Raw genomic sequence first — 16,302 nt, forward strand, 5'->3', positions numbered from 1 at the left:
TTTGAACGGTAGTGTAAAGCATTTATCGGTTTCATGTGGAAACAGTTGACTTGGCTTTTTTGTTCACTATCAGTGTTTATGAATCTCGTGAAAGCTCAAGTCAGCGTGTCAAGAGATGGGAGTGATAAAGCACCTTGTCAGAGCAGTTGACTTTGGCTCCATGCTGAAGCAGCAGCTGAACAATCTCCGCATGGCCTCTTCCTGCCGCCCATATGATGGGGTAAACACTGTACTACTGGGACAGACAAAAATCAATTACACACCGCAGAAAACACTCAAGCCTAGAGATGAAATCTCATATAGGGCCACATTTTCACCCACACCTCAGACATCATCTCTGAGCATTTCTAAATGTACAATAAATGTTTAAAAGAGTTGTTACAGAACTGGAAAAGGCTGTGCGGACCTGTCCGGTGATGTTTGGATTTGCTCCCTTCTCCAGCAGTAGATGTGCCACCTCCACACGTCCCTTATACGCGGCCCACATGAGCGCACTCCAGCCCCCCTACACAAACATACCAAGGTCATTATATTCCCACATGATCGTCCTTAATACTAATCTCATAGTCACAGGACTATGTGGACAAACACATTTTCCCTGAGTCAGGGAGTGACTCAAACTACCGGCTGTCTTTTATCTTCCTTATTTGTTATTATAAGCTTTAGCTGCTTTCCCAGACAGCATTTATGGGCATCAGGCACATTCAAACATTCCATTTCGAATGTTTAAATGTGCCTATGATGCTCAAAAATCTATATATAAAGGAACTACACACATAACTGCTAATCTTAAATACAGAGTATCACATGTTTCAGTAAGGTAGGAATTAAATTAATCCAGATAGGACAGTGGAGGATACACAGTTTTAAGATTACGGCTTTGAATTTAATGTTAATTTAGTGTAAATAATTATTAAAAATACTGAACAAATTAATAAATAATATATAATCCACAAATGTTTTTAATTTGATTAATACAATTTGTTAGTCAAAAAATATTTAATTAATTTAATAAAAAATATTTAATAATTTAATTAATTAAACAATCTGATTCAGATGTAATCAATTCACAAATAATATTTTTTTTATTTGTATATGATGCAATTAAATTGGAATTTTATATAAATCATTCACTGATTAATTAATTTGAAATATAAGGTAACACTTTACAGTAAGGTCTTATTTGCTAACATCAGTTAATACATTAGTTAAACTAATTATGAACAATATATTAATACAGCATTTATTAAGCTTTATTTAATGTTAGTTTATAAAAATACAATTGCTCATCGTTTAGTCATGCTAGTTCAGAGCATTACCTAATGATAACAAATATAATTTTTGATTTAAAAAATGTATAAGTAAATGTAACAATTAACACTAACCAAGTTAGTTGTTACTGTAGTTCATGTTACCTAATGCAGTTAACATTAACAAAGGAAATCTTATTGTAAAATGCTACCGAATATAATACAATTAATTTATTTAAAATTGATTGACAACCTTAATTTTGACAAAAATATACAGAAAAAAAATATATATATTATATTTATATATATATATATATATATATATATATATATATATATATATATATATTTCAAGGAGTTGAAGAAAGACATCATTCACAATGATAAGAGCAACTGTTGATTTAAGTATAATTACCTTCTTTAAGGCATCCCATGTCTTTATTCTGTGTCTTACCATGTCTCGATGCTCCACATTGGCATTGTTCTCCAGGAGTTCCTTCACCACTCCAGTGTGTCCCTCTTTAGCAGCTGAAATCAGTGCGGTCCAGCAATCCTAAGACAAGTGGAAAAAAGTGCTTATTTAATTACATGGACATCTAAAGATCCTGAGTTTAGAAGATGTCTGTAGAGTTTCAGATCATACCAGCTGGTCATACCAGGTGGTCATAGTAAAGATTCTTCGACTGTCACCAGAAAGGTTATATACTATACTGTGTATATGCTGGTGTGAGAAGCTCAAAGTGTTTGTGCCTGTAAACGTCGTCATCTAGTCATTTACAAAATGACAGTGCAGGGTACCAATTATTTAGATTCTACGGCCCACCCACACCTATGAAATCATACATCTGGTTAAAGAACTGTAGACACTCAGACATTAGCCATGTTTCCATCCACGTACGTTTGTGTGAATTGTGGGATATCGTATTTAAAAAAAAAAAAAAAAAAGCTGGATGGAAATGCTAAGATGTGCATGAATTCTAAAATTGAGCATTAAAAAAATAAAATAAAATTGTATGCACTCAATTGAGTCGGATCATTTTTTTATATAATAAGACGAAATGCTGGAAACATTTACCGAATCATTTAAAAAAATTTTTTTACTCACGTGACCGTCTCAACAATGGATGTGATTGGATAACTGTACTAACAGAGCATCTCAAATGTTTTTTTTTTGTTATTCTGACATACCTGAGCCAAAGTCTGTCATCACAATGATTTGGTTTGGACTTGGATTTAGATGACCTCCCACAACTGTCTCACATGATTGCCTTCACAAACATCAGGCGAGATAACATGACAGTGTTTATTGGTTTTCGTCTGATTACTCTGATGCACAAGTCATTTATGATGTCAGATAAAAGAGCCACAGTGGCTTCCCCGATTTTTATTACAGATATTTTGTGTAATTTCTCAGGAAGTGCCTATTTCATTTTTTTATGCGATATTCCACTTTTGTGCATAAATTAAATTCGCAACTTTGTATGGAAGCATAACTACTGACTCATTGACTCTTTTGCAAAAAAGTGCAGTCAGGTGTGACTGACAATCTTTGCTTGATGAAATCATGCCATTCTCATCCTACAGCCACAGTAATTACTAATGGACAGCAATCAGAGTATTTCTCTCCTGGCAGAGGCACACGTCAAGGCTGTAGTCTATCTCCACTGCTTTTCGCCATTGCCATTGAGCCGCTGGCCATTGCTCTTAGACAATCTGTGGATTTTCGGGGCATAGAGCATTGGGGCCTCACACCTCAAATTTTCCCTATATGCAGATGACATTCTTTTATATGTCTTAGACCCACTAAGTTCTGTTCCCTCCATTCTCAACATCATGACTCAATTCGGAAACCTCTCCGGCTATAAAATCAATTTAGAAAAAAGCGAGATGTTTCCTCTTAATCAGGCAGCCACCTCAATCCCTGCATCACATTTCCCATTTAGAATTGTCAACAAGGGCTTTAAATATCTTCTGCTTTTTTGTCCCTCTTCACTAAGAATTTTAACCTCTTGTTTGAAAAATGTAAAAAAGACATGGCTAGATTGATGAATCTCCCGCTGTCCCTAGCAGGCCGAATTACTCTTATCAAAATGGTCATGTTACCAAAATTTCTTTACCTCTTTCAAAATATCCCCATCCTGATTAAAAAAAATCATTCTTTAGCTCATTGGAGAGTAGTATATCATCTTTTATCTGGAACAGTAAACCATCCAGAATCAAAAGAAGCACCCTCCAAAGACATAAAAAGCTAGCTGGCCTAGCTCTACCTAATTTTATTTACTATTATTGGGCATGTAATATAAAGACAATGTTACACTGGTTGGGAAGAAGGGGTTCCGATGGGCACGAGGCCTGGACGCAAATGGAGTGCCTCTAGCTCATTTGATCTAGGCTCCATACTTTGTTCCCCATCTCCTCCCCCTCAAAGCCAATTCTGCGCTAACCCAGTGGTCTATCACTCTATTCGAATTTGGTCTCAATTTAGAAGACATTTTAAGTTGCAGACAACGTCGGTGCATTCTCCCATAAAGAATAATTATAATTTCCCACCTTCTCTCTCAGACTCTACCTTCGGAACTTGGTCCTCGAAGGGCATTGAGTCTATTTCCAATCTTTATGTAGACGGCAAGTTCGGATCATTTGCCCAACTCTCTCAATTATTCGATTTACCCATGTCTCACTTCTTTAGATTTCTCCAAATTAAGCACTTTGTCCAGAAAAGTATAGCCTCCTTTCCAGATTTTCCAACGAGCAACACAGTCGACCATATCCTTTCGTTATCCCCTTCACATAAAGGTCTAATCTCGATTCTCTATAACAGCATATGCAATGTCTCCCCACATTCTTTGCAGGATGTCAGGAGACTTTGGGAGAATGATCTCGGGGAGGAATTTACAGATGATCACTGGAAGGCTGTGCTTGACTCAGGTCATACATCGTCTCCTTGTGCAAGACACAGCGTGATACAACTTAAAATAGTTCTAAGAGCACACTTGACCAAGACAAGGCTGGTGAAAATCTACCCTAATGTGGACCCTGCATGTCCTCGCTGCAAAGGCCAACCAGCGGATTATATACATATGTTCTGGTCCTGCCCTAAACTTAATACGTTCTGGGCCAACATCTTTGGCGCCTACACTAAGATGCTTCAAAAAAACATTACCCCCAACCCTGTAATTTGGATTTACCCCTGAAAATCGCCCCCAAAATCACCCCCTTATAGCATTCACGGCCCTGATTGCCAGGCGTCTCATCCTGCTCTCCTGGAAGGAGCAGGCACCCCCCCAGCTTCACAAGGTGGATTAGAGATGTAATGCATTTCCTGAAGCTTGAGAAGATCAGTTATACCCTTAAAGGCTCCTTGCAAACATTCAGGAAGGTCTGGGCCCCCTTTTTAGAGTACTATGAGAGCTTGCAAACACCATTAAATATGGATGACTAAGGTGTTATCATCAGAGTGAAGCGGCAGCACTCCTTAGTTGGACAAGCACTTCAATGGACAATCATTCTTGGGAAGATCTGGATTTAAAGGGACAAACTGGGATGGTTGGGTGGGTTGGTATCTTACATACTGATTAATATCTGTATAGCACAGCCAGCCATAATATGTTTGTATACATTTGGTCCAACATGTGCTGTAGAAAATACTACATGGTTTAATAGAAATTCAATAAAAATTGTTAAATGAAATCATGCCATTCTGTTCCAAAAACAAGTGCAAGTTTATGTTTTGCCTACATGATATCTCATGTTGTATCTCTCTGCTGTGTGTGTTTTGTGTTCAAATGTGAAGAACTACTCACAATATCATCCAAATTTACGTTTGCTCCCCTCCGGATGAGCTCCTGCACGATCTCTAGACTGCCCTGCTCTGACGCCACCATGAGAGCAGTCTGGCCGTTCTACAGCAGAAGACAACGACTTAGTACATATCAGTAATGGGCAAGCAAATTTAAAAGAAATATTCAGAGTAGGTTTCATCCTAATGTTTATGTACCACATGTTTGGCATTGAGCAAGTTATCAAGGACAATAGTTTCAATTCATTCCTCAGTGTGCAGAAATGAACAAGAAACATGTTTACAGTAAATACACTGTTTCCACAGTTTAACCATAACATTTAAACATTACACATAGCATGATACTGGTGTGACAGAACCCATTAAACAGAACTGTCTGTGCAGAGTTCAAATACAGTTTTCCCAAGTTTTCAGTTTCACATTTGATTCAGGTATATTGCTTGTAGTCTAAACAACAACAACAACAACAACAACAACAACAGTATCCTTATGTGGTCTGTACGTTGTGCTGTAAAATACAATTATTATTTTTCATAACTTAATTTTTAGAGCCTCAAATCAATACAGAAAATCGTATTATATTAGGGCTGTGAAAAGATTAATCGCGATTAATCGCACGCAAAATAAAAGTTTGTGTTTACATAATAAATGTGTGAGTACTGTGTATAATTTGTATATATAAATACACACACTTGCATGTATTTATTTAAGAAGTATTTGCATGTATATACTTTATATATTTACATATCATTTATATTATATGTAAATATAAATATTTGTATATATAAATAACACATTTTTCTTAAATATATACATGCAAGTGTGTGTATTTATATATACAAATTATACAGTACTCACACATTTATTATGTAAACACAAACTTTTATTTTGCATGTGATTAATCGCGATTAATCTTTTCACAGCCCATATATATATATATATATATATATATATATATAGATATATATGTGTGTGTGTGTATGTATGTATGTATGTATGTATGTATGTGTGTGTGTGTGTGTGTGTGTGTGTATGAAGACCTCCAATGCAAAAGCCTCTAAAAGCCACCTCTGTCAAAAATGAGATAATAATATTGAGTGAATGCTCCTAGTATACGTTCATGAAATACTTTCACTTCAAAATCACTAAATCCCAGCCTGAGCCCATTCAGAAATGCCGGTACTTAGGTAGAAACCTATACATAGGAGCCTGATAAAAGTGTTAATATTAAACAAAACCTTTAGATGGTCTTAGAGGCTTTTTCACCTGAAGTCTTCATACATATACATATATATAGGCTATAGAAATAAGTGAGTGTGTGTGAGTGTGTGTGTGTGTGTGTGTGTGTGTGTGTGTGTGTGTGTGTGTGTGTGTGTGTGTGTGTGTGTGTGTGTATGTATATTTACATCACTTTTAAAATCAGAAAATATGAAATCAGGAAAAACCTTTCATGGGCCATGTACAACATTATATATGGTGAATGAGCAAATAAGTGAGTGGTACAGTAATAAAGTAATGATTCCGAAGCTGTCTGATGTGAGTTCAGCACTATGGCGAAATCAAATTCAAACAAATATATTTTCATGTATATTTAACGAACACCAAGCTAAGTTACAAAAAGTAAGAAGTGATATTCAAGGGTTCCTACACACTCACTTCACTTCTGGTGTCCACCTCTCTGTACTTGTCCAGATGAGCTTTGATGGCCGAAAGGTTCTCCTCCTCCACGTAACTGAACAGACTCTGAATGGTCAGGGAACTCATCTTCAGAGAGGTGCTCACATCCATGGCTGCACTGGGAGCTCCACTGGAGAACGTGGAAAAGAGCAGGAGAGATACATCATTAAAGGAAAATCTCCTCTGTTCAGCCATTATAAAAGACAGGCTTCTCCTCCTGAAGCAGAGCAGATGTGGAACAACAAGACACACAGCAACAAGCCCAGTCTTGCTGGATTGCACAAACCATTCGAGTTAATGATGAACCGCATGTCAACTGAACAGACAGTAGGCGACTATCTTATCAATATCGATTAGGATAAAGCCCGAATGATGTGAAGTTAAAAAGCCTCTAATGCTGTCTGAGCAATAAACAGGGACTACTATACCAATATTCTTTGGGCTTATTATCAGCGCACTACTGCCTACACACACACACACAAAACCTTTTCCCAAAGCTTATACTAATTTGTTATTCTGAAGAATGAAGGAAGTAGTTCAAGCCTCTTAATGGTCCTTAGAAGGAAAAAAAAACAAAGTTTGAGGATATTAACAAGGCTTAACTTTGGCCTCAGAAATGCACACTGTATTCCAAGTCCATTCATTAAAACACAACAAGCACACTTCTATGGAAGAAGTTGTGCTCTATATCACTCATCAATCTTCACTGTGTGGGAAAAAAAAGTCACATGAAATTATGCGAGCTAGTTTAAACAGTGGATTCAAAAAGTAGGGTAAGATGGGGGACGATGCCATTAATGTGAAATACTAAATCAAATATTCTGTGTTTTCCAATATTTATTCTCATATTTATGCATTTTGAAAATTTACTTGATTAACTGAAATTGAGTCAAAGAGATGCATCTGAATTACACTATATAATTCTAAATAATAATACAAAATTATTATTATTTTTAATTAGCATATAATTAATTTAATTTAATAATTCATGGTTCACAATGATTATTACATAAAATAAAATCACCTGCACAAACCAATTTTCAGGGAGTCGTCTTACCCCAATAATCTAACTTTTAAAATTTCACTATAAAATCAAAACATTTTATCATACAAATCTAAATTAAGGACAATATACACAAAATCCTTCATTAACAAATCCCCCCCCCAAAAATTTTTTTATTTCAATTTAACCTCAAAACGTTTTATTGATTATTTAATTATTTAATATTGATATGCAATTTTAAAAAGAAACAATTTTAAAGTAACCAGAACAATTATAAAAGCATAACCATTCAATAAATGCATTGATATTTAGTGATATTTATGGTCGAGAAGAAAATTGTATGGTATCTTACACTTTCTTACTCTTTTTGGACATCTAAGTCACACTTAAAACTGTATGCATTTTGCAATTATTTACATTCAACTGGTGTCAAAAAACCCTTTTTAGACAATGTATGACATCAGCTTCACACACACACACAACAAAACAGCATCCATACACTTCATTGTCTAAATTTCAAATCCTATTTTATATTTAAAACCAAACAAAAATGTTTGTCTCATAAATCTTAAATGACTCTAGGTTTGATGTTGCTATATATAGAAAAGGCATTCATATATTTTAAACGTTTTGTCCAAACACTTTCAGAGGGAGTAATTTAGACAGATCTAAATGTTAAGTTTTACTATAACATGAGCATGAATCACTATAATAAAGCATTCAAACAAAGTAAATGAGGCCAAAAGCGTGTACTTTTTTCCAGGGTCATCTTGCCAACTCAGCAGCCCCGGTACAACCCATCAAAGATGAAAGCCGGACACCATAAGCCACTTCCAGCTGACAACATGCCAGGCATCATAATAGGTTAAAAACACCCAGCGGGGCCTCAGTGCCCAAAATCCACTTAGTTACAGAAGATACAAGTCCTATCGACAAACTTAAATATCAAAAGGTGACAGATACGGTATTGCAAAGAATCCTTTTCCATCAGCCTTTGTTCATCTCTGAACTGCTGACACACCCTTGAAAGCATCCCAGCTGTCCTCCTGAGACATCACACAATGAAGAGAGCCAATCACGGAGAGCCCCTCAGCCAAATATTGACAGGGCAATGTTCACCCCCTCTCCCCAGCCCACAAAAGACGAGTGAAGATAACCCATTCCTAACAGATAACCCAAATACTATGCTTTCATTCAACTTTATTCTTCACACTCAAGAAGGCTGATAATATGCAAACTCACCTTGAGCCAAAGTCCCTGTGAGATGAGTTTAAAAGCCTGCCTATCCTTGTGCTGTTGATACTCCACTCACGCTGTCACTCAGACTGTGTGTGTAGTGTACTAACAAGCCGTCCGGGGCTCTGCCTGTCACTCCAGGCACTCATGAATAATGCATGAGGAAGTGTGATGCCCCACCTCTCTTTGGAGAGACGTCCAATACACGTGCAGTGAATCCAACTAGTCAAGCTTGACTCATGAATATTAATGAAGTCTGATGTTATGAGTAAGCCTCCTGAAGGGTCCAGCTCACATGTAATTAATATTAATGAGACACGCCTTTGCTCAAGGGTGGGTGTTAGCATACAGGATTTATGAAAGAAATAGTAATTTTTCAATTTCAGTGTAACTTAAATTTCAATGTAAGAATAAAAATTTAAAAAAATTCTGTATAAATGTTTGTTAAAAGTCAATGGACTGGGAGCACATATGGATTTCACATCAGTGGGAAGTAATCAGCACCATGGCAATCTCTAAATATATAAACTGAGTTCTTATAATAGACATGATCTCTAGCCATAAAGTCAACAACCCATTAGAGAGAGACAGAGATGCTGGGTGACCGTATGAAATTAACTGTAGCATTTTTAGACTGGCCTATGAGTAACCTTTTTTTTAATAGTTTTACTTTGCAATATGAATGATTCTTTTTGTTGTTTAAATACCTTATAACATATTCAAAACTGATTTTGACACAATAAATATTCATTAGAATTCAACATTTAAATTGATTACTTATTTTCCCCAATTGATTTTAAAGAGAGAAAGCAAAATAATATAATTATGTTTGTTTTATATACATACATACACATATATTCATTGTTTAACAAAGAAAAAAACACCCCTGGAATTCCCTGGGGGATCAGTTACTCACTCCTGGTTTGGGAATCACTGGCTCCTGGCACAACGGCACAGTGGTAAACAAGTTTACACAAGCACCGTGAAAAACAACTTTTGAAGCAGCTTAAACGCGTTTGCCCACTGTCTTAAAGGTGTAATGAGTATCATACCATACTTTTCTGAAACTGACAGCAACATTGGAAATTAAAATGACGACTATTCATGCACAAGTGCTCACAAACAAACATTATACAGGCTACACTGCAACCAACACTGGAGTGAAGAGCACGTGTCCTGACAGCTGTCGCTGAACTGTGTACAGCCACTGTTCTCTCTTTGTAACAATGTTACAAACCTACTACGTCGCATTTAAAAAGAATATAAACTTACTGTGACTCACGTGAAAATGACAAAATAGTTGACAAGAGCTCACGTTTTTTTTTAAAAAACACATCAGTTTGTTTCAGAAGTCCAAATTGTAAATTAACTTACATCTCCCTGCAAGAAGTTCCAAGTAATTCGATAATAATTCACATAACTCTGTTGTTTTCCATAATCTTGCGTTACACCACAGCCATTTTGAGGGAACACGGGGTGTAGATGAAATTAAAATTAACTATGTCCACGCCCACTGTGCACAAAACACGCCCACTGACTGCAGGACACAAAACACGCCCATATTTATTTGTCTGTTTCTAATTTGACGATAGATAGATAGATAGATAGATAGATAGATAGATAGATAGATAGATAGATAGATAGATAGATAGATAGATAGATAGATAGATAGATAGATAAAAAAAAACATCCATTCATCTATTCATCCATCCATGGTATGATTCTTTTTAAAATATGCATTCAATGTCATATTACTGTGGTAAACCAATCACCTATAAGAAAACCAAAAACACTGAGATGAATACCGAGAAGGAAAATATGTTTTATTTGTTTTGTGTCTGTCATCATTGTACTGGAATTAATTTTTCATGTCAAGTCCTTTGTTTAAAGGAAAAATCGTTTTGCTTGGTACAACTTGGAGCACTCATTTCATCAAACAATTCAAATACTGGGGATCACATCTCAATTCATGATTATTACAGAAATAAATGGAGACAGTGATTTTTTTCCCCCCTTCTTGACAATTCTCTAAAAATTGTTTTATAATGTATATTGGTAAATTTATTTATATTGAAATAGCTAACATATTAGGTATTACTTTTCCTTTATCTCTCCACAAACTTATAACATTTCATTAACATCCTTAGTTTTGCTGTACACTGTCAGGTTATGTAACATCACAACCAGTCAGTAAAAGGAATTACAATGGAAAAGTTAATTCTGCAATATCTGGAAAACTTCAGCTTCGGTTTGCAAGTTCACTAAGGGCCACAATCACAAATAATTTTTGAATGACCACTAGAGACTAACAAGACAGTGACAAACAACAGAGCTGAGGTGACTGGCGGACAACAAATGCACGGTTTTAAAAAGCATTACAGTAGTTTACAGTTTCACACAGCTTTGGGTCATTCTTTGCAAAATCAGTAGTTACAAACGGTATGAAAATGACTGAACCAACATTTTACAGATAACTGTGCCTTCACTATTACTAGGGCCTCAACAAAATCAAGATGCTGATTATCTGTATTTAGATGAGCAATATCTGAACAAAGGGACAATGTTTACACATAAACAGCAATGAACGCACATTTAACATCATTCTATGGATGGAGCATGTTTACAAAATAAGCCTATAACACTGGAACACCATCCTGATTTTCCTTTGTTGCTACAATGAATGTAACATTTTGGGCAAATTCATCCGTTTAACTTCTATTAAGCACATACTCTAACCGTTGAGTAGCACTGAGGTTTCTTGCATTGCTTCGGCAGTTTTTCTACTTAAGCACGACTCCCGACTTATTCCCTACCAAAAGTGCAAATAGGGAGAGAGTGAAAAAGAATTCCTCCCAAAATATCAGTAGGTAAAAATAATGTCAGTTTAAGACCAAATAAATCACTTTTTTCTTTTTCTTTTTTTTTTGTACAAACCTCTCACCCTGTTGTAAACCCGTACAAATAAAGTGATTTTTTGTGCACCTCGTGTGATTTGGCACTTTGGACATTTGAAGCAAGTTTTGCATTGAGGTGCTAGTTAGTACGCTGGTTACTGAGGGACATATTGCCTTGGGGCAGTTAAAACAAATAAGAAAGAGAGACAAATTATACAGTATATAACTGTGTACAGTCATGCATTTTTCTGCTTTGAAATGATATGTATTGTGAAAAGCGCTGTACAAATAAACTGAATTGTGAATTGAATTGAACGGTTACCAGCAGCCATTCCAGCAGAGTTGCAGATTTATTAATCTTTCGATTTGCGGTTGCTAAAATTCTTGGTACAAGGGCTGTAATGCATCACGGTTTTACATGTCTGGAGTCTAAATACGATCAGACTTTAGAGAAGTGTGCTTACGAAACCACAGGGGGCTGGTTCAGAGCGTTTTCTCCAAACGGAGGCTGGTCAACTTCACGACTGTTTCTTACCGAACCGGCTTAGTTAACATGAATACAGCGACACTCACTTTGGTAAACGCTTTAGTCCCTTCAGCCCTTCATTACCAAATAAAAAACTAACATGTAGAGTCGCTCTGACCAAGGGCTAAAACCTTTGGTATAAAATAAACACAACAACATAATTATCCAAAAGTATATTCTGGGTGAAATATGAAAAAGTTGGATTTTCCAGACACTTGGATTAAATGAGCAAAGTTCTCTGAGACCTTTTAGGGGGTCAAAGTTCAAGAAATATCCTTATATGATATCACAAAATGTACAGGTTTCTTTAGGGCCCAAGAGTACAGACGGATTCATTGGAAAAAAAAATAGATTTTGAATAATTGAAACTGCATGTGTTAAAGGGAAAGCTCACCCAAAAATGAACATTTTATCAAGATATTTTGAAAAATATGGGTAACCAAACGGTTGATGGACCCCATTGACTTTTTTTCTCTCTCCATACTATGGAAATCAATGGGGTCCGTCAACTGATTGGTTAGCCATATTCTTCAAAATATCTTCTTTTGTGTTCAGCAGAAGAAAGATATTCATACAGGTTTGGAACAATCTGAGTGTGAGTAGATGATTTTCATTTTTGGGTGAACTAACCCTTTAACATGCACCCATTGTAAAGATACAGGTTATTGCACTTACCATATATGTCTGTAACATAAAAAAACACACAAACATGCTGAGATATTGAGAAATGTTGCAGTAGAAACATAGATGGTAGAGAAACATCTGGTCATTTGTCATGGTCTAAAACGAGACCTGTGTGCCCTGAGGAAACCTACCACCCATTAAAAAAAACAGCATTGATACAACCCTTAAATGCAACCAAAAGCCCTTAATAAAAAAATAAAATAAACAAGAATCACTGACAAAAACAATTTTCCAAATGAAGACACTCCCTTAAGGTTGACCCTTGTTCCCAAAGAAAGCAGCAGATATGAACCTACTAGAAAACCAGAGAAAGAACAAAGAATAAAGATGAAACAATGGCAAAACATAGGAACTTAAGGCCTGCAAGTTTGGCAACACACGACTGGACTTTTTTCTTTACCGCACACATTTCCTTTGAGAAGAACTAAAACAGAAAAGAGGTTACTTTGTTTAACTGACAATGGCAGAAACCCTCTCTAGGTACCGTGGAAGCTGGTTCCAGTGCTAGACTTCCTGCACTAATGTAGTGAAGCTATAAGCCAACAATGACTGGTCCGTTCCTATGTAACACGATCCCCATACGAGGCTTCTGGAGCTAAATATACGAAGGGTTTAAGGCAACTTCAGATTAACTGACACTTAAGTCAATTATATACCATATTCTATAATCAATCACCCCATTTTCATACAATCCTATGAAGATTTCCTATTTAAAACCAAAACGAGACCAACTCCAACAGGGCAACTATGGGGAAACCGTCTCTTTTCTCTGTATTGTTGCTGGAGTTTATGCCTTGTTAATGTCACTGTCAGTGTCGTTCGGATCTGAGGGAGGAAATGGCCGCTCTGTGTCTCTCAGTGTTGATATCAGAGTTCCTCACAACGCAGCCCGTCCTGCCCTCATGTGGCTTTCTGCTTCTGGTTGCAGTTGTTGTCAGGAGAGGAGAGACAGTTCTGTTCACTGGCCTGAATGCTGATCGGCTCTTCCTGTTGTTTCCTGCGTCTGGACTTCACAGGTAAAACCAGCGCCAGCAACACGCAGATCAGGTGAATGCAGCAGTACCATGAGCTGAAAAGGGGGAAATGACACATTAGGAATTTTAGTGATGTGATTTTGTCATTTATTGATTATACTTTTGATGCTTAGTACACAGGACAGGTAGTTTTACATAAATATTTAAATTAACCAAACACATTTAGAAAAAAAATTTTTTTAAAGACATTTACCACTCATAGATTTGAATGAATAAAAAATAAAAAAATCTGAAAATATTATATAATATATAATTTATTTTAATTAAAATAAATCGAATATTATTATTATTATGAACTACAATTTTACAAAACAAATTGTTTCCAGCAAAAATAAGGTAAAATATGGTACATTTTTGAAAAATAATGGTAGAAGAAATAAAATTATTTTTAGCAGTGCAAGATATTTCTTATTGATAAACAAGAAAAATATATAGATATTTACAATAATTACTGCAGAACAAGTTTATTGCACTGATAAATCCATCCTGCATGTCTGGATGACAAAATAAATAATAAATAATAATAATAAAAAATGTGTTGTAAACTATAAGCTACATGATTAGGAAACAAAAAAAAAAAGTTGTGCAATCTTCTAACATTAGGGATAATATAATATGTGTGCTTTATATAACATTTGTTTTATAAATTCAAAAACTTTTGCGAGTACACAAATTAAGATGAAATCTAAGCTTTATACACTAGGCCTCCAATCTTTATGCAGTCGGCTATATTACTTTCCAATGGGATCTTGGATTTCCCAGTGTTGTTGTCACTGAGATGAACTGGTCTCCCACAGCCTTCGATCAGATCTGCAGTGGCCGGTCACCAATCTCTTGACCTAATTCTGGCTCTTTAATGAAAATGCTTTATGTGTTCTTCAGGCAGACTCATTTAACAGCCCTGCTCCAACAAATTACCATCATAGATTTCATTTATCTCAGCAGAAGCTGTGAAATACACGGTCTTCCGCTAGCTCATAAAGTGTCACCAGACTCTGCCGTAAAGCCGTCTAATGAACGAGGCAAGGCTGCGGCGGGGAGAGATAAAATCAGCCTCTCATTTTTACCCGTCAGCTTCATGTCTTCCGCTAATAACTCTCATCAACGGCTCAGTGGTGCAGTTGGGTTTACAATGACTCCCTGACCTGCTCTCTAAAGCATTTCACTTCTTTATTAATGATTAATCACTCATAAACAAACAGGAAGAGCCTGTTGCATATTGCTTATCAGTCAGACGAGGTGAATCTTTAACGGCAGGGGTCGGAGACATCATGACCTGCCCTGGAGTGCTCACATAATGGTGCAAATGCATTACTGACCTATAAAACTTTAGTGAAGGCCCTACTGCCAGCAGTACAAATGGCACAACAGTGTAACAAATGGCGATCTGCGTGCTGAACCACGTGATCACGTCATAGATGAGCTTGAGTGTGTCTGAGCCCAGGAAGTGTTGCCTCACATTGTGTCTTACCTGAAAAAAACAAAGAGGAAATAGTGTAACTTTAAAATGTTCAAAAGATTATGGAGGATTATTAAAACATTTCAAACAAAAATTATCATTATTATATATAATTATAATAATAACCATAATTAAGTCATTCAGTCTTCAATCAAAAAAGTTCAAAAGCATTAGATAATTAGAATATTCCATATAGACTGGCATGCACATTCTTTTCTTGATTTATTGGTTTGTTCTATTTTTTTAATGTTTCTTAAGGAAAAAGATGTTTCTTTTGTTGCTTAACGTTTTTACGACTGACTGTATTATTATGTAGCACCTAGATTCCCTTTCATTTTGACATGTTCAGATATAAATAAATGGTGAATCTGAATAAGGTATTTATTTGACACAGAATTAACAACAAAAATAATAATAATAAAAAAAAGTTTATTAAAAATATATATATTAAATTATTAAAAATATATTAAAGTTATATATAAAAAATAATAAAAAAACATAATATAATATAATATAATATATATATATATATATATATATATATATATATATATATATATATATATTTTTTTTTTTTTTTACAAGAATGCATTTAATTGATCAAGAGTGACAAAGAAGACATTAATAATTTCAAATAAATGCTGTTCGTTTTAACTTTTTATTGATAAAGAATTCTGAAAAAATATATATCATGGCTTGCACAAAAATATTAAGCAGCACAACTGTTTTCAACATTGATG

The 16,302-nt window shown here is 35.5% G+C and overlaps 2 protein-coding genes across 5 annotated transcripts in view; both read right to left on the bottom strand.

The window, feature by feature from the left end:
• kidins220a (kinase D-interacting substrate 220a) overlaps positions 1–10,445 on the bottom strand; it is a 51,174-nt gene extending 40,729 nt beyond the window's left edge. For 2 of the 4 annotated variants that reach the window (XM_084393249.1, XM_084393248.1), the window contains exons 1-5: positions 6,706–6,868; positions 5,054–5,152; positions 1,705–1,803; positions 407–505; positions 134–232 (exon numbers count right to left, since the gene is read on the bottom strand). In XM_084393249.1, the coding sequence (XP_084249375.1) occupies positions 134–232; positions 407–505; positions 1,705–1,803; positions 5,054–5,152; positions 6,706–6,837 (528 nt within the window). In that variant the 5' untranslated portion in view covers positions 6,838–6,868. Of the gene's footprint in view, positions 1–133; positions 233–406; positions 506–1,704; positions 1,804–5,053; positions 5,153–6,705; positions 6,869–8,971; positions 9,060–10,339 lie in introns of those variants that run through there. The other 2 variants (XM_084393250.1, XM_084393251.1) reach the window with 2 other exon arrangements.
• Positions 10,446–13,865: 3,420 nt separating this feature from the next.
• The window catches only part of mboat2a (membrane bound O-acyltransferase domain containing 2a), a 56,294-nt gene continuing 53,857 nt past the window's right edge, over positions 13,866–16,302 (bottom strand). The window contains exons 12-13 of the mRNA XM_084392555.1: positions 15,423–15,574; positions 13,866–14,138 (exon numbers count right to left, since the gene is read on the bottom strand). Coding sequence (XP_084248681.1) covers positions 13,970–14,138; positions 15,423–15,574 — 321 coding nt within the window. The 3' untranslated portion in view covers positions 13,866–13,969. The remainder of the gene's footprint in view (positions 14,139–15,422; positions 15,575–16,302) is intronic.

This window comes from Rutilus rutilus, assembly GCF_951802725.1.
Source record: "Rutilus rutilus genome assembly, chromosome: 21".
Taxonomy (NCBI): domain Eukaryota; kingdom Metazoa; phylum Chordata; class Actinopteri; order Cypriniformes; family Leuciscidae; genus Rutilus; species Rutilus rutilus.